This window comes from Cygnus atratus, chromosome 2 (genome assembly GCF_013377495.2).
Source record: "Cygnus atratus isolate AKBS03 ecotype Queensland, Australia chromosome 2, CAtr_DNAZoo_HiC_assembly, whole genome shotgun sequence".
NCBI lineage: Eukaryota > Metazoa > Chordata > Aves > Anseriformes > Anatidae > Cygnus > Cygnus atratus.
In genome coordinates, this window is record NC_066363.1 from 21,329,532 (window position 1) to 21,356,164 (window position 26,633).

At 36.3% G+C, this 26,633-nt stretch overlaps 1 protein-coding gene across 1 annotated transcript in view; it reads right to left on the reverse strand.

Moving 5' to 3' along the window:
• Positions 1-26,286, reverse strand: part of LOC118247515 (macrophage mannose receptor 1-like) — a 33,292-nt gene extending 7,006 nt beyond the window's left edge. The window contains 24 exon segments of the mRNA XM_035545557.1: positions 659-761; positions 2,678-2,874; positions 3,683-3,788; positions 4,953-5,095; positions 5,750-5,850; positions 6,327-6,394; positions 7,521-7,684; positions 7,784-7,822; positions 8,937-9,072; positions 9,646-9,733; positions 10,501-10,628; positions 10,937-11,003; positions 11,005-11,134; positions 13,108-13,256; positions 13,687-13,802; positions 15,374-15,484; positions 15,863-16,020; positions 16,591-16,773; positions 17,695-17,841; positions 20,163-20,276; positions 21,081-21,245; positions 22,841-23,016; positions 23,766-24,162; positions 26,217-26,286. Of these exon segments, the coding sequence (XP_035401450.1) occupies positions 659-761; positions 2,678-2,874; positions 3,683-3,788; positions 4,953-5,095; positions 5,750-5,850; positions 6,327-6,394; positions 7,521-7,684; positions 7,784-7,822; positions 8,937-9,072; positions 9,646-9,733; positions 10,501-10,628; positions 10,937-11,003; positions 11,005-11,134; positions 13,108-13,256; positions 13,687-13,802; positions 15,374-15,484; positions 15,863-16,020; positions 16,591-16,773; positions 17,695-17,841; positions 20,163-20,276; positions 21,081-21,245; positions 22,841-23,016; positions 23,766-24,162; positions 26,217-26,286 (3,256 nt within the window).
• Between the last annotated feature and the right edge of the window lie 347 nt (positions 26,287-26,633).

The window sequence follows — 26,633 nt, forward strand, 5'->3', positions numbered from 1 at the left end:
AAGGAGAAGAAAAACAAAACACAAGAACAGTTATATCTGGAGAACATATATTTGACTTGAGCAACTGAATAGCAATATTATTTATGAACCTATTAGAAAATTGATAATTTGAATAGAACACCTTCTCATTAATTCTTTATAAGTAACAGATAACTTCAAAACAGCGATGAGATTTCTGGACAAAAGAAATACATTTTCAGCTTCTGGGAACTTGGTACTGTTGTAAATTCTCAGAATTTTACACAGCAGAGGTAACTTCATACCATGAGTCAAAAATAGCCCACCTACTCTGCTTTTTCAAAATACTCTTTGTGACTTAGCATCTTCATGACTGTCAGTTTTATTTGGATAAATGTAAAATTTACTTACCACTTACATATCTGTAGATTATTATTAAATTGTGTAATTATGTTTATGGTTTTTAGCTATTTAATTGCACTATTTAAAATAAAAGCGTTTTGCTTTCCTAACTTCTGATTTGCTTTCCTAAATTCCCTTTTCCACAACATTGCTAAGTAGCACTGAGGTGCGAGAGGGGCTCTTGTTTTATTGATATTTTACCTAAAAACAAACAAACTGTAACATAAAACATGTTAAATAAGAAAAGTAATTTTAATCTTTGTGATATAAATCCCAAGTTTAGTGATACAGAACTCACCACTATTCTTCTGGCATATATACCCACTGGATTTATAACATGGCTCATCACTCCATTTTCCTGTATCATCAGGAGGACCTCTCTTCAGAGCACCACAATCATACTGTTGGAGAAAGGGGAGGAGTATGAGCATACATTGATATTAGAAGTTATAAAACAAAGTACTCTAACCCCATGAAGTTTCATCCTTTTTTTCTCTTTGAATTCTGACATTGTGGGTTTTTTATTACAGCTCTGGAAACACCCTCCTTTTTTCCCTTTCTCTCCTTTCTGGCCTCCTCTGTGGTGGCCAGCTCCACCTTGGTACTGTCTTGCAAATCTTTTCAACCAGCTTGTTCATATAATCATTTTCAAGAAGACATATTTGAAAGATGCTGTTATTTTCAAGAACTTTGTCACACTTTCTGTCTCAATGAGCAGCTCTAATATTTTTAATAAAAATGAAAAAATAAAATAAAAATGGAGGCCATGATTTGTATTTGGCTTGCAAAGCCAAATAGTGGTTATTTTTACAGATGTATCTAATTCATGATCCTTGACAGAGAGAGTTATCATCAGCTTTAATTCTTAATTCTTTAATTCTTTAATATCTCTGTTATTTATAGCAGATCAGGTGCTGAGTGCTTTAGAAGCTGGAACTTCAAATTAGTTACAAACTGCAACAGCCTGCTATGCTGCCATATAAAAAGTTTAGGAATGCCTGATTTAGTGGGTTTTGTGGTCTTACTCTGAAGAAGATTAGGTAGAAGAAAAGAAGCCAATCATGAAACAGTAGAGAAGATGGGCAATTGCTTTTTAAGCTTGAGCAACTTTTTCAATAATATTTCATTCCTTTGGAAATCATAGAATGAAAGAATAACCTAAGTTGGAAGGGACACAAAAGGAGTCCAACTCTTGGCTCTACACAGGACCACTCCAAAATCAGACCATATGTCCAAACACTTCTTGAACTCCAGCAAGCTTGATGCCATGACCGCTTCCCTGGGGAGCCTGTTCCAGGCTCTTTCAGGATTCTCTGAAGGAGATAACGTGTTCAAGCTGAAGAAGAGAATTAGAATGTAACTTCATGTATTCTGTTTGTTGGTGGTGGTGATGTTTGGTTGGTTTGTTTATTTGTGTATGTGTGTTTTTTTCTGGATGTTTCCCAGGAGCATTATTAGAGCTGTAGTGAAGTTGAGTCAATGTATTGTGCTGTATCCTATTGTCTTTCTGAACACCTTTGACTAGAACATAATGGGCAGGAGCAGAATTAATTGGCTGAGGTGCAGATTTAGCTGCTTCTCTAGATGTATTATTTCTGACTTCTCTGCAGGAGTGAATAACAAAATGAAGGATGGTTGGACAGCAAGTAGGATAGTGACATAGAAAGTGAAAGGTAAGTTTTGAAAGGAAGGTATGGAAATAAATGTGGTTCAAATATGTACAAGGCTATTTTGTTTACAACATTATGGGGTTTAATTTCAGTGGTAGCAGTGAAGAGGCTTTGATTGCTTTAGGAAGTTTTTGATACCTATTACCTAGGTAATACTTGCTTTAGAAAGTTGTTGATACCTAAAAATAGTTGATACCTATTAACCCTTCACAATTCAGTTACAATTTTAAATATGAAAGGAATAGAAAAAAAAATTGAACTCTTGCATGCTCTCCTTTTTCAAACATGATTTAACTTATCAAACATATGAAAATGGTTCTAACATGCTAACTTCTAAAATTTGAATTCTACATTTACATTTTCTCCAAAATGAACAGAAAATTACTATGGAAAAGAAAACTATCTGTCATTCCGTCTCAGAATACTTACAAATTTTTGGCAATCTTGCAGCAATATCTTTTTCTCTTGTGCTCTGAGTTAGCTCGTAGACTCCAACATTAAAACACTGTATTCCTAATCCCAGTTTAAAGATAAACATACAATTTGGAGAAAAGGCTGAGGCAAAGTCTGAAGCAACATGAGATGTTTACTTGAAGTGATATTGCTCTCCAGATTTAACTTCATGGTAAACTCTGAGTGATATTTACCTGTAACCGATTGTGGCCATCTTCTGGACGTAGGCTGTCAAACAAAATGGGTTCTACAAGTTTTGGAGAACCTGGAGCCCAGTTTGTATAGGAGACAGTACTTCCATCAGCCCAAACAAAGTTGAGTTCACTGAGTACATCATTCAAGCCAATCCAGGGATCATAAAAAACATCCTTCAAATGGTAAGTGAGAAACGCTGGAAAAAAAAAAATAGAAAAAAGGTGAACATGTCATGTCCCCAGTCAAGACATCAGCTCATAAACAAATCTTTAAGTATTTTGTTTGTTTTGTCGAAGTCTTTTAAATGCATTTAAATTAGCATTTGATCAGAAATGTACCCAATTTGATTAAGTCAAATTTATTATGTCAAGATTATACTAGTCCTTTGCCCATGTAAAGTCTCAAAGAGTGAAAGTATTTGGAACTATAAAGCAAGATCAGAAAGACGTAAGATACAAAAAGCTGCCTGACCACCATTTTGTCTAATGAGTTCACTTATTTCAGCCCTCAGGATGAGTTGACTGACTGACAGAACTGCAAATGGAAGCCCAGAAACGCAGTTAAGGTGAAAAAGTGCCCTCATTTGACATTGTACTGCTGAATTAATTTGCAGAATTTAGGCAGTCATTTCAGAGAGGTATAATAAAGTATCCCTTTCTGTTTCTGGCAAAAGCAGACTGTGGGTTCCTTTCTTTTTCTCTGTGTCAAACCCTACAAGCACTATGTCTGGATCTTTTATTTTGTGGTAATTAATACCCTACAAATAATGTAAATCAGTTTGCATGGAATGGGAGGAAGCAACCTTTAGCATCACTGAAATGAAATAGATAGTTCTAGTTCTTCAAAAAAATGTTTTGTGCTGTGGCCATATAACCCATGTTAAGTATGTATATTATAAAATACTTATATTTACATGCTGTCTCTTTTTGCCATGTTCTTCTTTGCAGAAAATGACCAGTGTCTACAGAATAAATGCTATTACCTGAAGGGTCATTGTACTATACCTTGTACTTGTTCATTTGTTATGGTAGCCAGGTGTCCTCCAAGGCTGATACAAGCTCTACTTGCAGCATGCCAATATTAATAGGAAGAACCAAAGAATTTGTAACACTAGGGAAAAATAAGTTAGGCCATCAGTGAGAGACATCAAAAGGAATTTAGGTTTGCATTACACTAGTTTAAGTAGAAATTAGCCCCATCAGAGCAGAAGAGAATTTTCTAGAGCTAGCAGGGACTCAGCTCTGTAACCAAGTCAAAACCATTCACAATTTTTAAATTTACTGTGTATCTTTCTGAAAGGAACTGTGAATGTCACAACAAAATTCAAACAGAACTTTATAAAGTTTATAAACTATAAACTTTATAAACTATAGTTCACAGTAGGAGTTTGTAGAGCTTAATGTGTTAACTGACTCAGTTCTGGAGAAGCCCAGCCCAGGATTCCATGTGAAATCTTTGGAACTTCCTGAAAAATAGTTTTGGCCTATGGTGTTCTCATGTGTGTATTCAGCCTTTCCCATTTACTAGCTCTTTTATAAATGGAGATACATGATGGATTCTTAAAAATGTATGTTTAGCATGATTTCTTTAAAAGTGCATAGTCACATAGTCACCACGCTACCAATACACATTCACCCTGGTATAGTTTTTTGGCAATTATGAGTGTGCCCCGTGTGCCCTCTCCTCTCTGTGCAGTACCAGTAGCACTCTCAGAGAATGCCATACTCAGTTTGTGGAAAATAAGTCTGACAACTGTTATAAAAAACAAAAAACAAACAAACAAAAAAACGTACTGTACTGGTATATGGGTGCTTTCAACACAATATTCTTTATGTTAGAAAATAGAACCCTTGCTTAGTAAGCTCATCAGAGTTTGTCCCTTTTGGGAAGAGGAAAGTATATTACATTGAAGCTAGCTTGGAAAAATCAGGAACTATTTCTGATTTGTCCCAGCTCAAATGACTGACTGTACACTACAATTGGTGCTTTCAGTTGAATTCAGTTGTGGGTTTTTTTTTTTTGTTTGTTTGTTTGTTTAGTATATATTATGTAACAGTTTTCTAGTGTATCTCAGATTAATACTCTTCAAAAAAATAAAAATCTGTAACTATAATTATGATTTAATTTTGTAAGAATTAGGTAGCTGGTTAAATTTTTAATGTGACTTTGGATAATCACTGTCAAAAAATATTTGGGAGACAAAAGACCCCTTGTGTAGCTTTAAGTATCTTCTCAAGGACAAATATGATTGCACTTAGATGCATGTTACGATACCTGATTTTTAAATAAAAGCCAATCTTCAGGACATCCTCCTGGAGGTAAAGTTACTGCTGGAGCAAGTGTTGCATTTATAAAACTCCTATGCCTCTCACAGATAAAGCCATTTGAAAAACCACAATTGACATCATTCCACAAACCTGAAATCAGTTTAAATATAGATAATAAGACATTGATTCAAAGACAGAAATTTGTGGAAAACTGAACTGGCTTCCATGCTTGTAGCATTGAAGGCACTCTGCCTGGGAATGTAAGACTGTGTGCTTCAGCTAGACTCTGTCTCCATCATTGCTTGCAAGAGGATTTTGATCCTGCTGTGACTGTAGGAGTAGTAGCCATAAGATACGGCTGACATGGTGACTCTGAGTGAACCCACAAACAGCCTTGTTATATTCAAACCTGATAGTGTAAAGTAACACTTTCACAGTGAAAGCACAACTAAATGTGAAACTCCATATGTCTGTTAGGTCCTTGCTTATATGTTCTATTCCTTTGCTAAATACTCCCTGATTATTTTTTTGAAAGAAAAATTTGCTATTGATTTGAATAGAATATACTGCTCGTACAGCTGAAAAATTAATGACCATTTTATCCTTGCATCCCCATCAACGTCAATCTCTTACGGCAAATGTTACCCCTGAACTAACCTCAGTTATAATGACTACACTTTATTATGTATATTTTCCCTCAGATTACTGGGAAACAATGGATTAAAGTTGACAAAATATACTTAGCAAACAGGGGAAGAATGATAACCATAAAAAATATATTTTTTTAAAAGTTGTGTAACTCACCACTTTTTTTATTTAAGACTACACAATTTTCTTGACGAAGAGCAAAGTTGGGCTCCTCTGCTTCCCAGGCTGCATAGTACACTGGGCTCCCATCCATCCAACTGAAAAAAAAAATAAAAAAATCCACACAGTAGCTGTTGATCAGACAATGTTCATAGGCAGTTCAGGAAAAACAAAAACAAAAACAGACAAAAAAAACTATTACTATTTTTATATGCTAAAAATATATATTTTAAAATATTTACAGCTGAGTCTGTCTGTAATTTGATTTTAAACTAGGATTAAAAGAATTTAGATTTAAAAAAAATCCTGCATGCCAAATCCAAGAACGAAATTACCTTCATATTTAACAGATCTTATCTATGTATTTGTAGCATGGATATTCCTTATAAAAATGTCATTTAAACCAGTGATTTTACAAAGTAGTTAAACCAAGGGGGAGCACACATTTCAATATGCAATATATATCTCCGAAACTGCTTTTAACTCCCTTGCAGGTGTCCCTGCAGAAGGAACTCTGGCAGGACAAAACTTCTGCTCTGTTTTTTATGAATCATGATGTAGCTTGATTACCTACCTAAACTGCTGATCAGCATTCCGAATTAATCCTATGAGATATGACTCCAATTTGCCATTTTTTAAGATCTAAACGCAAAAATGTACTTTTTGTTAGTGCTTTCTCTTACTTAGTTATCTGGTATTTAAAAGTGTATATTTTGTGCTATTGAAGCAAATAGATGAGTAAGTGTTTTATGAACGATCATGCCTAGTCACCAGAGAGGACTCCTGTTGAAATAAATATAATAAATCACATACTTCTGCTTTGTTGCTTTTACTGCTGATTCCCTAGTTTATGCTGCTGTACTGGTGGTATGATCAAAGCTTTCAAAGTGTGTTTGTGCTTTCAATTTTGAAAGACACACAGAAGACGAGAAAAAAATAAATAAATAAACAGTATAAAATAATTTGGCACTTAGCAGTAAGTAAATGTACATTTTCCTGTACTTAGGCAGCTGTGTAATTCCTGTGTCTCAAGCTGTCTGTCCTCTACTCCTTTCATATCCTTTCCCACACATAATAAAAGAAAACATCTAATTACGTGACACAGAGAGGAGGTTGTGGGACTACTTTGGTATTAATAAACCAAAAAGAGTTATGGCAGAAGTCTGAACCAATGTCTATGGTACCTGATTGTTAGCATGACCCTGCCATGGCCCACCATGTGCCCACCAGCATCATCCCAGGTAATGCTCTTGAAATACATAGGTGGTTTTGATATATTTTGCATCAAAATTAATTCATGAAGCTACAGATTCTTCTACAAGTCAGTTCCTGACCTGAAGGATAAATATTTCTTTGGTATGTAACCATCAGAACTACCCTGGCAGTAGCCTTAAATCTGCACTTAACACTGCACTTGAGAATACGGTATTCAGATGAGAAGTAACTATCCTGGCAAAAGGACAGTTTTGTCAACATCTGCCTGTTCATTGCTCCTTATACACATCTGGTCATGGGCAAAACTCTGTTTAGATTAGAATATATAAAAATATGCCCACCCTAACAAAAGGTAAATTTTTTTCTATTTATTTTCCTAAAGAGAAGCTCTGTTCTGTAGTGTAAAAGTTTTTTTTTCACTGAACATTGAAATCTACTGCTGATAAAATGTAGTAATATTATGCAACAAGCATGTCCTCCGGTACTTCACAAGCATATGCAGTAGGGTGTATATATGATGTATATGGTAAAATATAACTAAATTTCTCCTTACATATTTCCACAAAAATTTTCTTTGATTATTATCTCCAATAGTAGCAAGATCTCCATGATTGTTTCTGCAGAATGTTCTCGCTTTCTCCATAGAGCTACTTTCTGTGCTGAAGAAATACTGTTTGACCCCTTTTATAATCCATCCATCCTCTGTGACTTCATACACTGCAACACAGAAGAGGAGTCTCTGTATTCTGCACAGTCCTTACAAAAGTTGCTGTTGTTAGCACCCTTTGGATGCAAGGAAATAAAACAGAAGCTTACTGGCAGAAGGGCCCACAGGTTCTGGCTTTAAGGGTGTCCCTGTAACAAAATGGGAAAGAAATGAAGGTGTAAAATGTTTCCCAAATGTTGATCCGGTGTTAAGTGTTCAATTAGTGGAAATGATCTCAATGACATTCAAATTTCTATCAATACAGAATATATTTATTCAGTAACTTTGGTTCAAAGTAAGAAGGAATGTTTAGGATGTATTACAGCCCTACATCTCTCTTGGTAGAATTTTGGTAAGTGCCTTTTGAAGGTTGACTAAACTTTCTTGTTTCTGAAATAAAACAAGTAAAAATACTTTACTTCAGTGTTGGTGTACTCTGCATAACAATAAAAGATTCTGTATAGATGCCGTCAAATTTGAGCAAGAAAATCAAACACTAAACAAATTTATCCTTCAAAATGGTTTGGTTTTGTTTGTTTGTTTTTGTTTTTGTTTATTTTTTTACTATTCATAAGTTGGTGAAACATTCTTTTCAGTGACATTACTTTGTGGAGAATCACATTTGACTGAAAATCCATGAACCATTGAGAAATTACTTAAATGGAAAAATCAAATATAACACTGAATGGGACACTGGAGCAATGTATCTAAACATGCAAGGCCAGGAGCTACACAAATGTAAAACAAATATCATCTTTGTAATTTTTTTTTGCCACAGAAATTCATCATAGCTTTTGTGTTGCTGTATCTGTAATTGTTTTAAATGAAGTGTGTGACATATATGCTTAGGTAAAAAAAACATCATGTCACCTTATTAAAATATTCTCTTGCTGGTTGGTTAAAAGATTTAAATGATAATAACTACATAAAATCTGCAAGTACAAGGAAATTCCCTCCAAGTAAAAGATCCAAGAAAAATACAGTTTAATGTTAAAACAAAGTTGATAGTTATCAGTTGAAGCATTGCATTCTGAAAATATTTTGATATATTTTGGTCTATTTTTCCGTATGTAAAATTTCTGTGAAAACAACCGAATTTTCTACAAGCATGCAACTTGCAAAATTTCCTATTTTGATACTGCATGATGCAACTTAAATTCTTTTTCTAAGGTGAGCTTAGAGTAAACAATAGGAGTTGGACTCGATGATCCTTGTGGGTCCCTTCCAACTCAGGATATTCTATGATTCTATGAAATAGCCTACCTTTCTTTATTTCACAAATCCAGTCATGACTGTATTCACAGTGCATGTTAATCCATAACCTGAAAGACTCTTCATGGATTACTCCACAATGTTCAAATCCAGTTTTGTAAAAAGAAAGTTTTTCCGTATAATTCACCTACAATAGAAACACAGCTTTGATTTTTATTCTTATCTTACAGGTAAAAGAGCTGAACTCTGGAAAGAAAAAGAGGTAGCACCAATGTTTCAAACCACTCCTTACTTTCCTCATGTGGCTTCACATGAGTCCATGTGGGCTATTGAATCAATATAGCATTTTGTAAGAAAAAAAGAAAGTCTCTCATCTTACACAGCATTTAATAGACTCCAGCAGTCACATGAAACCTCTTTGCTGTGGTGTGGAATTGAATGAGGTTATAAATCAAACACAGGGGAAAGGAACATGGCAATACATCACCACAGACAAATAAAACCATTCTCATATATTTGTCACCTAGATAATTGTCTCTGTAACTAGTGCTCCATGTTAACACTGTTTTGATGGTTTTACCTCAGGGTTTATTGGTCTTTTTTTTTTTCCAAACCGGTATGAAGAGTAATGACCGTGAGTTACCCAATGGTAAGGCAGCCATTTCTGGGAATTCTTATACAGCCTTCATCTGTGCCAGTAATGTAAACAACTCCAACAGTGAAAAAGCCAGAAGAGAAACTGGAAAGTCTGAGCACTCACCGGGGATCTGTCACTCCAGGAGTACCCACCATCAGGATCCAAATGATGTAAACCTATCCAGAAAGGCCGAGATGATGGAGATTTTCTTCTAGAGTGTGAAAAAATATATTATGGAAGAAAAGGACACGTTAGCTGTGCTAAGTTTTGCAAGTTGCATGGGACAATAACTCACACTTACTGAAGGTTTTGAGGAGTAGTCAAAACTTTGAAACCAAGAGTATAAATGTATGTAATAGCCACAAGTATTGGCTGATAAGTACTCGGTCTGTAATGGTGAGGTAGGATAAGTGCTTCTGAGGATTTAAAGACTAAACTGTTGAATTACTAAAAGGAAATTATAGTTGAAATTTTAAAAAGAAAAAAAATGCTGTTGGTCAGCAAACTCTCATTAGCAAGTAAGTGCTTACCACTTAAAATTTTCCACTTTGCAAATGGCTTTGTTGAATATACAGCATATTGATTTTATTCATTGATGCTGCAATTATTGTGTTCTTTGAAGAATGAAATGTTTAGGTTTACTTGAAGTGACAATTTATTTTCAAAATGGTTTAATGAATAAACTTACAAATGAGTCTGAAGGAGAAACATTCAACTGATTTTTTTTTCTGTTGGTTTTGTTTGTTGTTTCTTTTTTAATTTTAATAGTTTGTGGATTTTGATGAATTTTAGGAACTCCAAAGATGTCTTTGGAAATAGTACCTATAAAATTTTTTTTCTCAGCTCTTTTTCTTATGGCTATGACTATAAACAGATATAGATTTTCATCTAATTATCTCATGAGCAACTCAAGAATTTATTTCTGTACAATATATTGTTACACCAAAATATCAATTATTAGATATTTATTTTACTCACATTATTAAGTTTTCTATCACTCTTTGCTCTTCTTCACTATTAATGGCAGCCAAGTCTCCTCCTATTTCTCTGCAAAAATCTCGGGCTTCAAACCATATTTTCTTTTGGTTGTTTTCTCTAACAAAAAGCTGTAGATAAATTTTAGAGTAGAACATTATGTTTACAGTGTGTTAAATCTGCTGACTGCCATGTATGACAAAAGTAGGGAAAACATTCAATTAAAAAGATCATATATAACATTAATCAAACAATATGCTACTTGGATAACCCTACTGATGCAGTGATACAGTGACCATTGCAGTGATTTCCATGAGTAGTCTGTGTAAAAGCTTTCTACATTTGGACAATAATGTGCCATTCTCTGAAGTTCAAACTTTCTATGAATTTGGAACTCTTCTATCTCAGGAGCAGGATTATTGGAAAAAGTAGTACTTACTCTGAAGCACGAATTAGTGCTATTGCTTGTATCCCAACCCAAGGGACATTTGGAATAAGAAACTTTCAGGAGCAAGAGGAAGAGCCATTTTTTCAGCTAGTTTTTTGCAGAGAAATTTTGCTTTTATTTCACAGTTCTGAACATCCCACAGTCCAGCTGCATTTCCAGTCCTTAGGGCAACACAACCTGCTTCATTCCCTTTGTGAGATATGAAAGAAAATTAAAATGTGTTTTAAAGTGCTTCCCCTGCCATTTTTACAGCTCATGCAATTTATTTACAAAAGTCTTTGAAATATTATATATAGTGTCTGCTTTTTAAAGAAGAAACCATCAAGCAGAGTCCTTCAACATCTTCACTGCCCCTTGAAAAGCTTTGTAGCCCAAGTGCATGAACACTCACTTGCCTAGCTTTTTCCTATGCCGCTCATGGCAAGGATTTGGCAGCCTGTTCCACCAAGGAGCACGTGTCCTTCTGAAATGCTGTCTCCATCACCTGATGAGTTTCATTCTCTGCTCTCAGAATCAGTGGAACAATAGCCTGTGACTCTCCACAAAGCAACTGTGGAGCTGCTATTAGTGTATTACTTTCAATCTTAATTTCTAAGATCTCTGCATATACCTCAATGTTAAACTCCTAGCCTAAACAAACCGCTAAATTCCCTGCCTCTGTATTCCCCAAATGTGCACATACAGAGAACTCATCCCGCTTCCACTTGGGTGGAAGTTTTGGAGTGGAGAAAAGAGCAGGTAGACCTGAGAGAGTTAGCAGGTGTCCAAGGCTGCCACATCAACAGGGGAACAGGTATTAGCCATGTGTCAGGTATTATGAAAACAAGGAGAGCTTTTCAGGGACCCGGCGGGCAGGGAATTAGTTGCAAGTGAGAAAGTCCTTACATTGCTGGGTTCAGAGCCAGAGAAAAACAATCTGCCTGCCAGCATGTGGGGAGCAGGGTGACATCTGGCTGCCAAGCTGTCCTGTCACATTCTTCATTTTCTGTATTAAAAATTGGTCCTTATAATGTAGATTAAATAAAGCTAATTGCAATGAAAAAGGAAAGGAAGGAAAAGAGGGAAGGAAAGGAAGGAAAGGAAGGAAAGGAAGGAAGGAAAGGAAGGAAAGAAAAGAAGGAAGGAAAGGAAGGAAAGAAAAGAAGGAAGGAAAGGAAGGAAGGAAGGAAGGAAGGAAGGAAGGAAGGAAGGAAGGAAGGAAGGAAGGGAAAGAAAGAAAGACCTATGCAACTAATCCTCTGGTGCTTAAAGTGCTTATTTAGAGGTGCTGGCAGAGCACCTCCAAGACCTGACTGCCTCCAGGTGCTGTCATAGCAGACTAAACTGATGTCACCAAGAAACAGCCCAGGAGAGTCCAGAAGGAAACCCAGAGCTGGAAACAACACTAGCTGAGACATATTTGTGATTATTCTACTGTAATTTATGACTCTTTATGTTGATTCAATTACTGAAATGTTTTCATTTGCTGCAGTAACTCAGACGGTTGTCTGGGATAACAGGAGGGAAGCCCTGAGATAGTCTCCTTTGACCAAAACTTTAAGGCATGACTACTGACTACTTGCAGTTGCAATTTCACCAACCTTGCAGGCTGACTTCAGGGATGGCTAAGTGCAGCATCACAGGAAAAGGATTGGTCTTTGGGGAACAGTTACTGGCAAGACCAGACAAAGATCTCAGTCCTCAGTGCCTACTCTGTCTTTGCTGCTATTGAGGAGTGAAAAGGCAGTGGGAAGGGCAAAGGTGTACACCTACTTTGTGTAAGTCTCTTTTCCTTTACATTTTTCACACTGTGAAATAAAGCAATGCCTGAAGAAGGCCGTTGTGATGACCATATGTCACCAAGGCTGGGTGCCAAGGGAAAGATTTACAGCTCGTTGCTGTCACATGGGGCAGGGGAGCCAGCAAAACTGCAAGACTTCACGCCTTAATTTCCAAAAGCATATATATGTGACACACCCCAGGCATGATATCTTGGGGTCAGAGAGGAGCACTTGTGGACAGATCAATGAGGATGCAAAGGTACAAAGATCTGCCTAACCATTACACCATTTCCTACATGACATTTGAAAGCTTGTAACTGCTGTGTCCCTCTTCTCCAGCACAGGACTTTAAGATCCTGCTTTTAAACACAAACTACAAAGACTGCACATGGAAAAGAGTACCAGGCATTGCTGAGTTCCAGTTTGTGTAGAAAACGCCTTCACCAGTCACCCATTTGAAGATCCCTTGCTCTTCTGTGTCTGTGAGACCAATCCAGAAGTACTTCTCAGAGCTCAGACCAACGAAGCTGGTCAGGTAGGCTTGCTCATATCTGAAACGAGATGAGAAGTTAGATGGGGATGAAACTTAGTTATCCTTTAGTTTGCCATTTCTCAGCATCCTAAACCACACAAGACTAGAATGAATGGAGTCCCCTTTAGGTTTCCTTTTTTGTGGAAATGCCTCACTTAAGTGGATACCAGAGGAACTAGCTTCAACAGTAGTCAAGGCTGTGATATACTGAAAAACTGCTCCACGCAGAGCAGAAGCAACTGTGATCTTTTCTTTGAGCACTGGAAAACATGAAGGAGTAATGAACATTTGGTTAGCAAAGATGTACTGTATTTATTTAATATTTTTCTCCAGAAAAAAAGGTCATTCTTCTTTTATGGTTCCACATTTTTTTCCAAAACATTCTCAACTATTTTATAAAATGCCATAATTATTCCACCAGAAGTACAATGTTTAGATTCTTTTCATACCTGTCTGCTATACTTGTTAAATAACCACCACTCCTTTCACAGGTTTTCTTTGCTTCTGAAAATGTTAAAGGTGTATGTCCAACTAGATAGCAGTAAAAGCCATGCCTTTCCCAGCCCTGTCAAGAAGAACATGTGTAATACACTTGTAGATAAAGAGCATATGTGTTAGTACTTGAATTTCAATGTACACTCTTAAATCCACATATTTTTAATATAAACTAGTGCAATAACATATTCATTTGAAATCCAGTAGACATAATAATTAAGCTTTGTGAGCCTACAGAGGGATTTAATGCATATGATTCCCTCTCTTTCAACAACTAATAAATCGTACATTTTAACTCAGAAAAGTCAGAGGCACGTAGAACGGGGAGCGTATTCAGATGTAGATGAATAAAACATTTCTTTGCTCAGAACCACCGAGAATCGTCTGTGTTATAGTGAGATACTGACTCAAATGTACTTATGTTTCTAGGCTAAAAGAACTGTAACTAGGCTAATTAATTGATTTAACCCATCAATTCACTTTAAAAGTCTAACTGAAGACATAGCATAAAAACTACCAATGATCAAAGGTCTGGAGCACTTCTCCTATGAACACAGATGAGGGAGTTAGGGATGTTCAGCCTGGAGAAGAGAAGGCTCTGGGGAAACCTTATAGTGGCCTTCCAGTACCTAAAGGGGGCCTACAGAAAAGCTGGGGAGGAAATGTTTGTCAGGGAGTGTAGTGATAGGACAAGGAGTAATGGCTTTAAACTAAAACAGGTGAGGTATAGATTAGATAGAAGGAACAAATTCTTGACTATGAGGGTGGTGAGGCACTGGAACAAGTTGTCCAGAGAAGCTGTGGATGCCCCATCCCTGGAGGTGTTCAAGGCCAGGCTGGATGTGGCTTTGAGCAACCTGGTCTGGTGGGAGGTGTCCCTGCCCATGGTAGGGGGGTTGGAACTGCATGATCTTTAAGGTCCCTTCCAATCTAAGCCATTCTGGGATTCTATGCTGAGACAGAAAATATTCAAAATTACAGCTGAATTCCAGTTTCCCCTTCTTTACCAGCTCAAAGTATGCTTGCTGCACCCAAGAAAACCAAGAAAGGTTAATATATATATATATATGTGCTCAATATTTGATATCTGCCTAGTTCCAGTTAGTGCAATGAGCATCAGCTGTGTTCCCTGTATAGGGCTGTGAGAAATGTTACTAATTATTGAGCACTAGTAAACAGGAAAGTAAATGGAAGAAATAAAGAGAAGAATAAAAGCAGTAGGATACAATAACTTGTTCTGAAAATAAATTCATTTATAAAAACAAATTGATTGTTTTGATTTTACTTCATTAGCAATTAGATTTGTCATCATCTTACATCACGTCACTGTTCAAAAATGGTTCCCAGTTTCTACTACATCTTAGATAACCACAGATGGTAGTGGAACAATATAACATATGCACAAAACCACAGTAATGGCTTTAGCCTTTTTCACAGACAGTTCTGAAAATAATGGGGATGACTCTCATTAGCAACAACAAAATTAAAAATAACTTTACTGTAAGTAAGGGAATATATTGAAAATTATCACTCTTGATTTACAAACACACTTACTAGAGGAAAAAGATAATCTCAGTGTCAAGTGGACCTTGTGAAGACAATGGGTTTCTATTAACCAGTTTATTGATATTTTATTGTTACCTTCAGACAGGCAGGATCAGCCTTTAGGGTCCCAGAAACTCCCTGTAGTGGCTTTCTTTTGCAGATATAACGTAAATTCCTATCACAAGGACTGTCTGCCCAGTATCCATCCTAGGTGCAATTTGGGAAGAGGTGAAAATTAGCCAGGCAGGATCTGTTTCCTTTAGAAATTTTCTTGGTTATTTTTTTTACAATATTTCTTCAGTGGGAAAATAAAGTTCTGTGTTCTTTGAATGAATTCCCAGTATTCGTGCTTAAATGTGAGGTTATGTTAAATGTCATAGGCAGTCTGTTAAGGTTTGCTTGGCATATAATGTACACCCACAGTCAGATATGAGCATTTATCTAGTTATCTCTAATTTAATTTTAAATTTAATTTAGAACAACCATCCTTTGAGTGAAAAAAGACATCATTCTCTAGTTCCTTGCATTCATACTAGAAACAAAAATCAAACAGTATAGTGCTGCAGAAAGGTGGGATCATTTTACCTCTCCTGCCATAACAACGCAATCTTCTTGTCCATTGATTGCATGGGTTGGTTCTCCAGGCAACCATTTGGTGTATGTTACAGGAGTCCCATCACTCCACTCAAAATACATGTGCTTGCTGAGGTCATTCAGGCCAATCCACAGCTCATCCGTAGCTTCTAAAAACAGAAATCCACCTGTATGAGACACCTGTTGTGATAGTCTATAGGAGCAAGATTTCTAGGAGATGAGCTGAAATTGTCATGTTTCAATACAAATTCATCTGGATTAAATGACAGGGAAGTTTATTTCAAGATCTCATTCACATTCTTCTTTCAAGAAGCTAAAAAGTGAGATACCAGCAGGAAATGACATTCCTTAGCTTTATCGGTAAAAGCCGCTCCCTGTATCTGTAGCTACAAGGTGTCTGAGGCAGATGATCAGCCCAAACACTGTAGCCCAAATAGAGCTGTTTTTTCCTTAAAGTGATTTTATGCAGTCAAAAACAAAAGAAAATCAACCTGAAAACAATGAAAAATAAAACAGAGTGCTAAAGATTCCTCTCGTGTTTGTGGGGATTTTTGTGATTTTATTTATTTTTTTCTTTTTATTTATTTTTAGCTATATATCTGTATGTTTCCCTATAAATATTCATAAAAAACAAATAAAAAACTTTTTTAAAATGCTGTAAAATTTAAAATAATATAATTTCCCATTTGTCATGAACACCACCCTATAGAAATACTCACTGTAACCAAGCTGAGATAGTATGAAGCCATGCTCTTCGGGATTGTGAATACTGACCAGATTGCCATTGCTGTCATTGCAGGAAGTTAAGGCTTCTTTCCATACCCTGGGGTCTCTATGAACCACATAGCAATGACCTGCATAGGGCAACCATCCTTCTGGGCATTTAACTGGCGGTGCATCCCCTCAAAATAAATACATATTTCAAGTTTTTAAATGATGCAAACACTACAATGACATTTGAAATCAAATAATAAGCTAATTAGAGTGAAAACTGAGTGATTATAAATAAGCAGTACTTCTATTCATTCCTCAGATGTGTAAAACATTTTAGTCTGTTTGCTGTTGCACATTGTACTTTCACAGAAAACATGCTGTATTTAAACAAAAGCAGAAAATAACGGAGCCCATGGTAACTGGACTTCACTAGTGTGAAATGTTCACTTTTGGATGGGGAAATATTTTGAAATTGCACGTGATGTCTTCACACAACATATCCCATCCAATTTTATTTTGCAAGTTTCATACAGGTATTATTACTGCAGCACAAGTAATTCCATGGCTTTCCCTGATAGTTGTCATTAAATTAATCACCAAAGAAGAAAAAAATAAAACAGTGCAGTGGAAAAGTGGTCTGAAGGAAGTCGATCTATTTTGCCATCTTTGCAGGTCACATACAATCCCACAAAGAAGGGCTCAAGCCTATTGGTGCTGTCTCCCAGATTTCAGTGAGAAGCCTAGATCTTTTCATTAGAACACACCTCAGGGATGGTGAAGCATACCTAACTTTATTTTCTTTCACATTAGGATGTGCAGTCCATGGTACTTTTGTGATAGTGCATGGGTTAGATCTTTGCCTCTGGAATCATGAATACTAGAATGAATTAAAAATTGCTTATGTGGTTGCTAAGTTTCAGGAACATTTCCAATATTTAAATGTATTTGGTTTAAGAAATAAAACATGCTTTGTTCTGTTTTACTCATCAAAGCAGAACAAGTGAAAATGACCTTTTTTTTTTTTTTTTTTTTTTTGAAGTAGCTGTGGAATTTCATCTAAGTGACACAAATTTTACTTTTATCAAAGGTTTTCTATTTGCTTGACATACCTGATGGAAGACTGAATTGATCCAGTGTCAAGTTTTCCTTTTTACAGATATAGCCAACTTTCTTCTCACATGGCTGGTTTTCCCATTTAGCATCTCTTCTGGGATTTAGTACTGCACAGAGTTTCTCGGGCTCAGGAGAAGGACTTCCTTCATAAAATGAAAAACAAATTATTTTTATGTAGCACAGGTTTTATGTCAGCAGCTGAAAGAACTATTTACTTCCAGCCTTTTCATGTGTCAATTATAGACTCATGACTTCATTGCTACAGTTATTTTTCTACTGCAGATAAGGAAATGTAATTTAAAAGCACCCATCAAAACATTTTTTTCGATGCTTTTTGCATAATTCACATTTTCTGCCATATTTGATTGCAGAATTACAGTCTCAAAAATTAGATGGTCCTATCAGTTTTGTGAAAGTTGTCAGTTTGCACAAAAGAGAGACTAAACTTAGAGACCACACTGATGGAAAAGGTGCAGCAAGTCCTCTCCTTGTCCCACTGACCATTTAATCAGCCTGTACATAGGTGTCAGCCATAGATCCATTAAAAGCCATTAAAAGTATAGCTCACAACCAGCTGCAGCACACCTAATGTTCTTGCCCAGTCAGTAGATGCTGGACAGAAGACCCCTTCCAGACACTTAAGGGGTACCTGATACTGCCATGGTAGTGATGCTGCAGTCAGACTGTAGGAAATCAGAGCTCACAGTTTCATAACTCATGAAACATCTTGTTTTGTGTACATTTTGCAGTCAGGACCCTGTTATACTAATAGAACTAATTAGTAATGAGCTTAAAGACCTCAGTTACATTCATGGAATCAAAGGACAGTTTGAGCTAATATTCTGGGGCAGGAAGACAGTAAGGCAGCATCTTTTCTTCATTTATATTCAGGCAAGTAATTTTTCAGATGCAAAGAGAGAAAAACGTTCTTCAGAGTAAGAACCATCAGCTGCTAGTGATAAAAAGAAGTTTCAAAAAATGAAAATTAGAATTCTAGGTCTGTATTATAGAACTAAACCAAGTTCATTGAGTGAATATTATTTTTTTTTAATATGAGAAAAAAAAAAGAAAAAAAAAGGAAAATTTAACTGTGGGATCTGTTGTCTAGCAGTTGAACAGAGAGTGATGGGAATTGATCAAAGTCCAGCAGGGTGTGATTCCTCCTTGTGGGATCATGTTAAATGGCTTCAAGTTCCTACAACTGTGTTTAGTGGAGCACAAAAATAATAATATGGAATTCCTAAAATATAATATAAGGCAAATCAGTTGGATGAGACATGCCAAATCACAAAATGGGAAAGCAAATCTCCCTGTTTCCACATTGCCCTTACAGGGTAGTCTTTCATTTCTATGTTAGCTTCCAGTCCAGCAGCTTTCAGCATTGTGCTGGAATGAAAAAGGTCCACTCAGGCCCTTCAGAAAGGTCCTTTCTGCATGTCCCCTCAGTGAGAGCTGAAGATTTGTTCCTTGCTGCAAGCAAGGCCTTCTCACGTGCCCTTCTGCTGGGTGCATGTCTCTGTCCTGCCTGCGTCTACATCCTGCCCTCCAGGAGGTTCTCTAGGACCACCGTGTTAGGGGAATGAGCAGTGTTTTCCTCTTCTCACAGAGGTTCATAGTTCAATGAGTCACAATCTCTCCCCTCACAAAAGATATGATTTACAATAGTTATGCATTAAACTGGAAGTGTATAGATTAACTCATCACAGTAGTCATCGTGTCTGGATACAGGAACTCCAAGGTGTGGGCTGCTTGACCTGAGGACCAGCTGCTCCTCTTCTGTGCAAGTCTGAAGGGATTTGACTAGTAGTACAGAAGGTAGAAAACCCTCTGTCAGGCTCAGTGGCACTGGGCTTTCCCCCCATTCTTTGTGCCAGACAAAAACAGGTGGTGCAGGGGGCCTTTGAGACATAAGGAGGGCCAAAAGATGGACTTACTCAGTAAGCGAACATTCGGCATTTGCTGTACACTGCTACCATGACAACCATCGGGAGATCTTCAAAGACAAACTGCCAGTGCTGTGAACTCCATTTACAGGCTTTCTTGAATTTTAAAGAGGAGACTAGAAAGGAAGAAAAGTGTAGGAGGCGAAGGGGAAGGCTGATATTCAGACAGCTGAGTCCTTGCAAGCAGCAAGGTCTGATAACCCTTGTGGGAGCTGGAGACACAGGTTTTAGCTTACTTGAAGGTAAGTATGGTATGCTACAGCTCAGCGCTCTTCACTTTAGCTACATCCATTAGAGCATGAGTTTACTTAACCCTTCTGTTTGAAACTCCTTTTGATACACGGTGAAAAATAAATAAATAAAAATCTTCATTCTCAGTTTTTTAATCTCATGTCTCATAAACCTTTCAACCTTATTTCCTTGTATTCATGGGGAATACTACAGTTCTGTAGTTAATATGCATTCAACATTCTGTCAGGAAGGATTCATTCAAAAAACTGTTAACAAAATAAGATTACAACCTGTTGCCCAGTTCAAGTATCTGAAAGGAAAGCCACCGCTCCACTGCCAGCCGCTGTTGAGATTCAGACTGTTAAACCCAATCCAGAGGGGGGATCTCCTGCTGTCAATCAGATCTAGGTAACCAAAAGAGTGGGAATTCTCATCACATTTGTTATGAAATGCTCTGCAATCTCAAGTTTCAGAGGAGGATAATAAATGTCTGCTAGTGATTTCCAAGTTCAGCACAGAATCTGTGTTTACTAGTAATAAATTCTGAGACTTTATTCTGCAGTTGAAAGGTAGAGAATGGCAAAAGACTAGTTTGCATATTACTTTATCTGGATTTAATTTTATTCTATGGTTGTATGTAAGCAATAAGACCTAAAAAAGTGAAACACTGAATTGCAATTGTTAATATTTACAAGTTTAGTAAAGTTTGGTGAAATTAATTCAGGGCCTTCATTCTACAGAGTCTATGCATAAAGCCACAAAGTCTTTATGCAGATTTTCACTGGTGTTTTGTAAAAAAATTTTATGTTATTTTAAAAAATCTATTTTATTAAGTCTACAAAAAGAATACTGATTTCTTAATACAAAAGTCATATATTGACTATCTACTATAATGATTTTCTTATAAGGTCCTTTTCTTGGACTGGTATGTTCATATTTTCTGAATATGATCCAAATCTTGCTTAATTAACTGGAAATTCTTAACTTATTTGCAAAGAATAATAATAATAAAAATAATCTCAAATGATAACTCCACAGCTTTTATAAGTTCCACTTTTAAAAAGTGTAATTTACAGTAATGTCAATACTTTCCTAGCAGCGGAAATGCTAATAATAATTTAATTATTCATTGTAATGTGATTAAAGCACCAAAAGATTTTTATCAGACAAAAACTCTTTGACACTCTTTTTATTGCTTGTTTGCTCACCTCTTAGATACATTTGCTCGTGTATCTCTGTGACACTTAGCATCTCTGCGTTCTGTTGTTGGCAGCTCTGCCTTGCTTGGTGCCATGTGAGAGCTGACTGGAAGTTTATCTGGTAGTAGGTTCCTGTCAAAGGATCTATACTCCAAAATTTGTCGTTGTCACTGCCTGTGTGAGAGAAAAGAGATTTAATATTGCAGTTTGTTAGAAATATCTTATAAAAAATGTTATGAGAAAATTTAACTACAAGCTTACTTGTGAAATTAGATCATTCTTGGGTAAATAAGCCTAAACCCCTAAAACCCATACTTTTCCGTTAGTGTGCTCTTTATTAAGTAAAAGAGGGTTTGCTGTTGACATTAACAGAGATGATCTTTCATCCTTCATTTACAATTTTTCTGCCAAATCTGATATTCTTCAGATTAAAAAAAAAAAAATTAATAAAGCAAAACTGCACCTTAGCCATTATCTACTCTGAAAATCTTCTCAGATTTTCAGAAGCTCATAACCTATATCTGAATTAATCCTTGGCTGAAATACAACTGAAATGCAAAGATTTTCAATGATGGAAACTTTACTCCTTAAGTTATGTCATCATTAATTTTAATTACATTTTTTTTTGCATCCTATTTCTAGTCTTCATGGGTCACTAGAACTTAGAAATTGTCTTCTGGGAGCTTTTTGTTAGCAAAACTGTTCTCTGGGTATGTGCTAATACACTGTGATTACAACTTCCCTTAGCTTTTTCTTTCGTTAAGTAAAATAAGTTGGATTTCTTGAACCATTCTTCAGAAAAAAAAAAAAAAAGTTTCCTATTTTTCTATTGTGTTTCTTTCTTGCTAATCCATTTCTATATCTAACATTCATTTTAAATTGTAGACCCAGGTATTGATGACAATGTCCAACAATTATATAATGCCAAATACTACTTGTTTCCTTGTTTATACAGGGAGGGTGTTTTGCCTCTTTTAAGCTACTGTGTGTAATATTGCACCGGGTAGTCATTTTCAGTAATGTCAGTGAAAAAGATGGTGGTGGTTGTTGGATGATTATGAGCTGAATCTTATTTCTCCTATCTATCAAAATGACAAATTTGAGTCTGTGGTATAGCACTGAAAAATTAGGTCTGAGGCAGTATTTTCATTATTTTCAGTAACACTGTATTTTGCTGTCCTTCAGAGTCTGCTCTCAGATGCACATACATTTATCTGTTGGCTTTCAGTGCAGCATGAAGCAAAGCAAGGGAGAAGCCATCATGTGGGAAACATCACAGGGGAAAGGCTGATGATGCAGCTCTTCCAGTAAGACCTGTGAACCAATCTTCTTCCTTTTTGTTTTCAGAAAACAAACTACCTTCCCATGGACTGTAGACCAATATTTTCATGCAGAACAAAGGTTTGCATGGATAGAGACAGTTGTACTACTGTTACCACAAATAGCAATGAGGTAGGGAAAATTATAGACTGTGAGTAGCATCTCGATTTTGAGATTTGGCTAAAAGTGGTCATATTTAAAACATATTGGTCTTTTCTCAGGTATTAACTACTGATGGACATACCCAGACAACTTCAGTTTGACTGTAGACTCACAGGAAATGTGTTTTGCTTCTTCTGTAAGGAAGATCATGTCACGGCAATACATCTTTTAGTAAAATAAAGCCACCACAAGAGTTTTCCTTTCCATGTTTGTAACAGCATTTCAGTATTGATGTATTTACCTAACAGTGCTGTGTGATAGCACCTATTTCAGCATTCGAGACTTACTGACAGTTGGACAGAATCCGTACAAGTGGTCCACATCGAAGTCAGGTGTTGTTGCACACCAGAGCAAGCCATCTGATCGGCCAGCAGCCGTGCACCCGGTGTACCATTTACCATGGAGCTTGAAAGGGAAGGCACACGGAGCTCCATTGGCATTTCCTAGCAGTGTAAACAGATCTGAGGGGACAAAAGAGAAATGATAATATAGGTATAGGAATCTCTACATGTCTGTACTCTCCAAAAATGATGTGGAAAAAGTGTCCCACATGTTACAACACTGTAACAGGAGACCTACTGTCACCAGCAGGTTCTTCCTCAAAAGTTATAGGTAGATCTTGCAAATTACCGTTCACTGATGATATCCGCAGCTGTAACTGCTGGAAATAGAGCAGCTACTACAGGGAGGAACCATTTTTGTCATATATTTAAAAGTGGTTTTCTAAAAATATCTTGTGTAACAGAATGGTAGCATGTATAGAATTATTTCCTTACATTTACTATTGGCAAAAACCTTAAAGATTTTTGTCTTTCATCCAAGAATGCTAATACAATTTCACTAGTACTAGTAAACTACTTTAGTTTATTTAATTAAGTTTATTTAATTAAGCTTGTTTAATTAAATAAAGTGCTTAGAATAAAGCTAATCACTAAAATAACTTAGATCCACCTTTGCTTTTAAAGTAAAGAAAAACAAGAAAAAATGACTTTTTTTTTTTTTCTTTTTTTTTTACATACTACACTCTGTAGCCAAGCACCTCTGCAACTCTGGATGGAGGAATGGCAGCCTGAGTGTGTGAACTGATCACCCAACATTGCTTCAGGGGGAACAGCTTCTAAGACTAAGGGGAGCAGAAATAAAAGGGCCCTGTCTGTGATGGCAAACAAGTGAGTACATGACGCTGTCAGGATTAATCTTCAAACATTATTTTCATGGCCTTGAGAACACAAGTCATCCATGGTTCCATAGATCTTCCATTTGTTTGTTGTACCTGACACCTTGTTCAGTGCAATATTGTCTTTTTTCCTTTTGCCAGCACTGAGAAACAAATCTTCCCCTTGGATTGCCAAGCTTGCATTTCTGCACTCCCATTTTTGGAATTCACTTTTCTTGTTGCAGGGATACAAAGAAATTTTAGCCTGGTCTTGCTTGTAAGGCACTCCCAGACATTGTGCAAATGCCACGCTCATCACCCGCTGGTCAGACACCCATGTGAATTTTTGTAATTCGCTGTTTTTGTTGCAAGCAGCTGTTGTGACTTCATGAGATCTCTGAGCAATTAAGCACTGCTTGCTATCCTCATTGTATATTAAAAATATTTCATTGTCTATAAAACAAAATAGTCAGAATTCATGTATTTATGGTGAACAAATTATGAGGGACCTTGTAAGGAAAGAGATGTATTTTGTTGACAATTCTATGCTAATCTCCTGACTCGTGTCAGGAGACAAGATCTTTTGCACTTTTGCAAAGATCAGGCAGCATTTTCAAGCCTTTTCTTTCCTTCTGGTAAGGAAAAATAAGTGCATCTCATATAAATATAGTGCAGAGCAATAAGAACACATAAACTATATTATGACATAGCTTCAAAAATATCATCAGTATAATGGAATTTTCATGAGTATACTGGATTTTATTTTTCCACATCCGTGATGAAATATACATTTCTTTCAAGATTTCTAAAAGAGGCCTCACTGAATATTCAGAGGTCTGCCATCACTTCCTGCATTGTGAATTTAGCTCATCTTACATACATTTCCACCAGACTATATTTGTGGTTAATAAAGCTAATAAGTGAAGTTGCCAGGAGTTGGACTTGATGATCCTTATGGATCCCTTCCAACTTGGGATATTCTATGATTCTATGATTCTAAGTTTATTTGACCTTTGCCTTCTGTAATTGACATGTTCTGTTGTTTTTTGTTTGTTTTTCACATGACCTTTGTTTATTTGGTTTTTGTTTGTTTGTTTGGGGTTTGTTTGTTTTTTAAGGATGAAAAATGGTGACTTATTACCTTGCCCTGTTCCAGTATCCTCTCATTAATTCATTTATCATCAGAAATCAATACAAATAAACACAACCAAATCACTGAGAAATTCTCACAAGAACCAACACTGGGTGGTATATAAATATACCATACATGTGTCTGTTCATTCGTGTAGCATCCTTCTATTTGTCCAAGAGTAACTGCACAACAGAATACGCAATACCCTTCCAAACACTAAAGTAAATTCCTAAGCTAGGGATAGGATATTAGGGCACTGTCAGTGTTGAACTGTGAGCAGAATAGGAAGTGCCAGAGAAATTTTGATTAATGAATTTATGACAATTCTTGTTTTATCTGTGTTTAATATTCTCTCTCTCCCCAGAAGGCCCTGTGTAATTTTAACAGCTTTGTAATTTATGAAAGTTTCACTTCTTCAAATCTGGATTCAGAATTACAACACAGTTTCTTCTTTCCTTTAGACAGAAAGTTTTAAATTATATCAAATCTTTTAATTATTACAGCTTACTACTTAAGTGTAAAGTGTAATATACAAAATTTCAGCAATTGCCCTCATAATTGCCTCATATTGGGTCTAATAGTAGGAATTCTCACTGATAATTGTGATGCTTGTGATTGGGCCATCACATGGGGTTGGGTTCCATCTGGCAGACTCCAGGGTAGACACCCTTTTTTCACTGGCTGGTGCTGGCACAGCTCACATGACACAGTATCCACTTTCAGAAGCTGTAATTCATATCCTGATCCTCCACAAATTTAATGAATTGAAGTATGGGTAGGGAAAATATCCTTGAACCTTATCACCATTTTAACATCAACAGGGAGAGCCAGCTGAAGTCTGTTCACAGTCAGCTTCAGAGCGTTCACTGCATCTCTCTGCCTTACAGTAAAGGTTGCAGTGGTTATTCCTGGGCATTCCTGGGCCATTCTTGACTCTGACCTTTACAATATTTTTTCAGTTGCCCCAATGTTACAGCACAGACTCCATTGCTTCTTACACATTGTCATCCTAAGGACAGGATATACACATAAAGCACTCTTTAATTCCTTACACTTTCTTATTTTTCACAACTCTTTCCATTTACTTCACAGAGTAGACATAACCAGTAATTAAGATGCATCCAAAAGAAATCATTAGCTGAATGCATGACTGTCTTGACTTCTGACTCTCAGCTTTGTCTTATCCAGACTTTTCCTTTCTCTTTAAAAGTGAACCAATATCTCTATCTGCATCTATTGTAACTCCAGTTAGGATGAATACGAAATAAAGGATAATCAAGCTGCATGAAAATCTTAAAGAGCTTAAGAAATGAGCAAGAGAACAAAAGCTTCCACTTTCACATGTATTTTGCAGAGGATAAAGAATGAAACTCACCGAGTGTCTGAAAAGCAGTATGAACGAAAGAGAGGAAAACTAAGACTGTAGAAAAAGTCAAGGGTTTCATTCCTTTCTTCTTATTCACAAAAAGATGAACAGAAATTCATTGCTGAAGTAATAATCCAAAAAGAATTGTTGGTGCTGGGTCCTTCTAAAACTCTTCCTTGGAGAGTTTTAATTGAAAGAGAAAACTCTGGGCTGTAAATAAGGAAATATCCTGTCACGTGTGGTATTTTGAATTGTACAAACAATTACAAAATTCAAACTTTGCATCTGAAAATTAAGTTTCCTTCCATTCAGATGCAAGTGACAAAGTTTGAACAGTTTGACATCATTCTGCTATTTTTTTTATTATTATTGTTGTTGTTAGTATTATTTAATTAATTGATTTTTCTTCTCTGGGATTTTAAAATC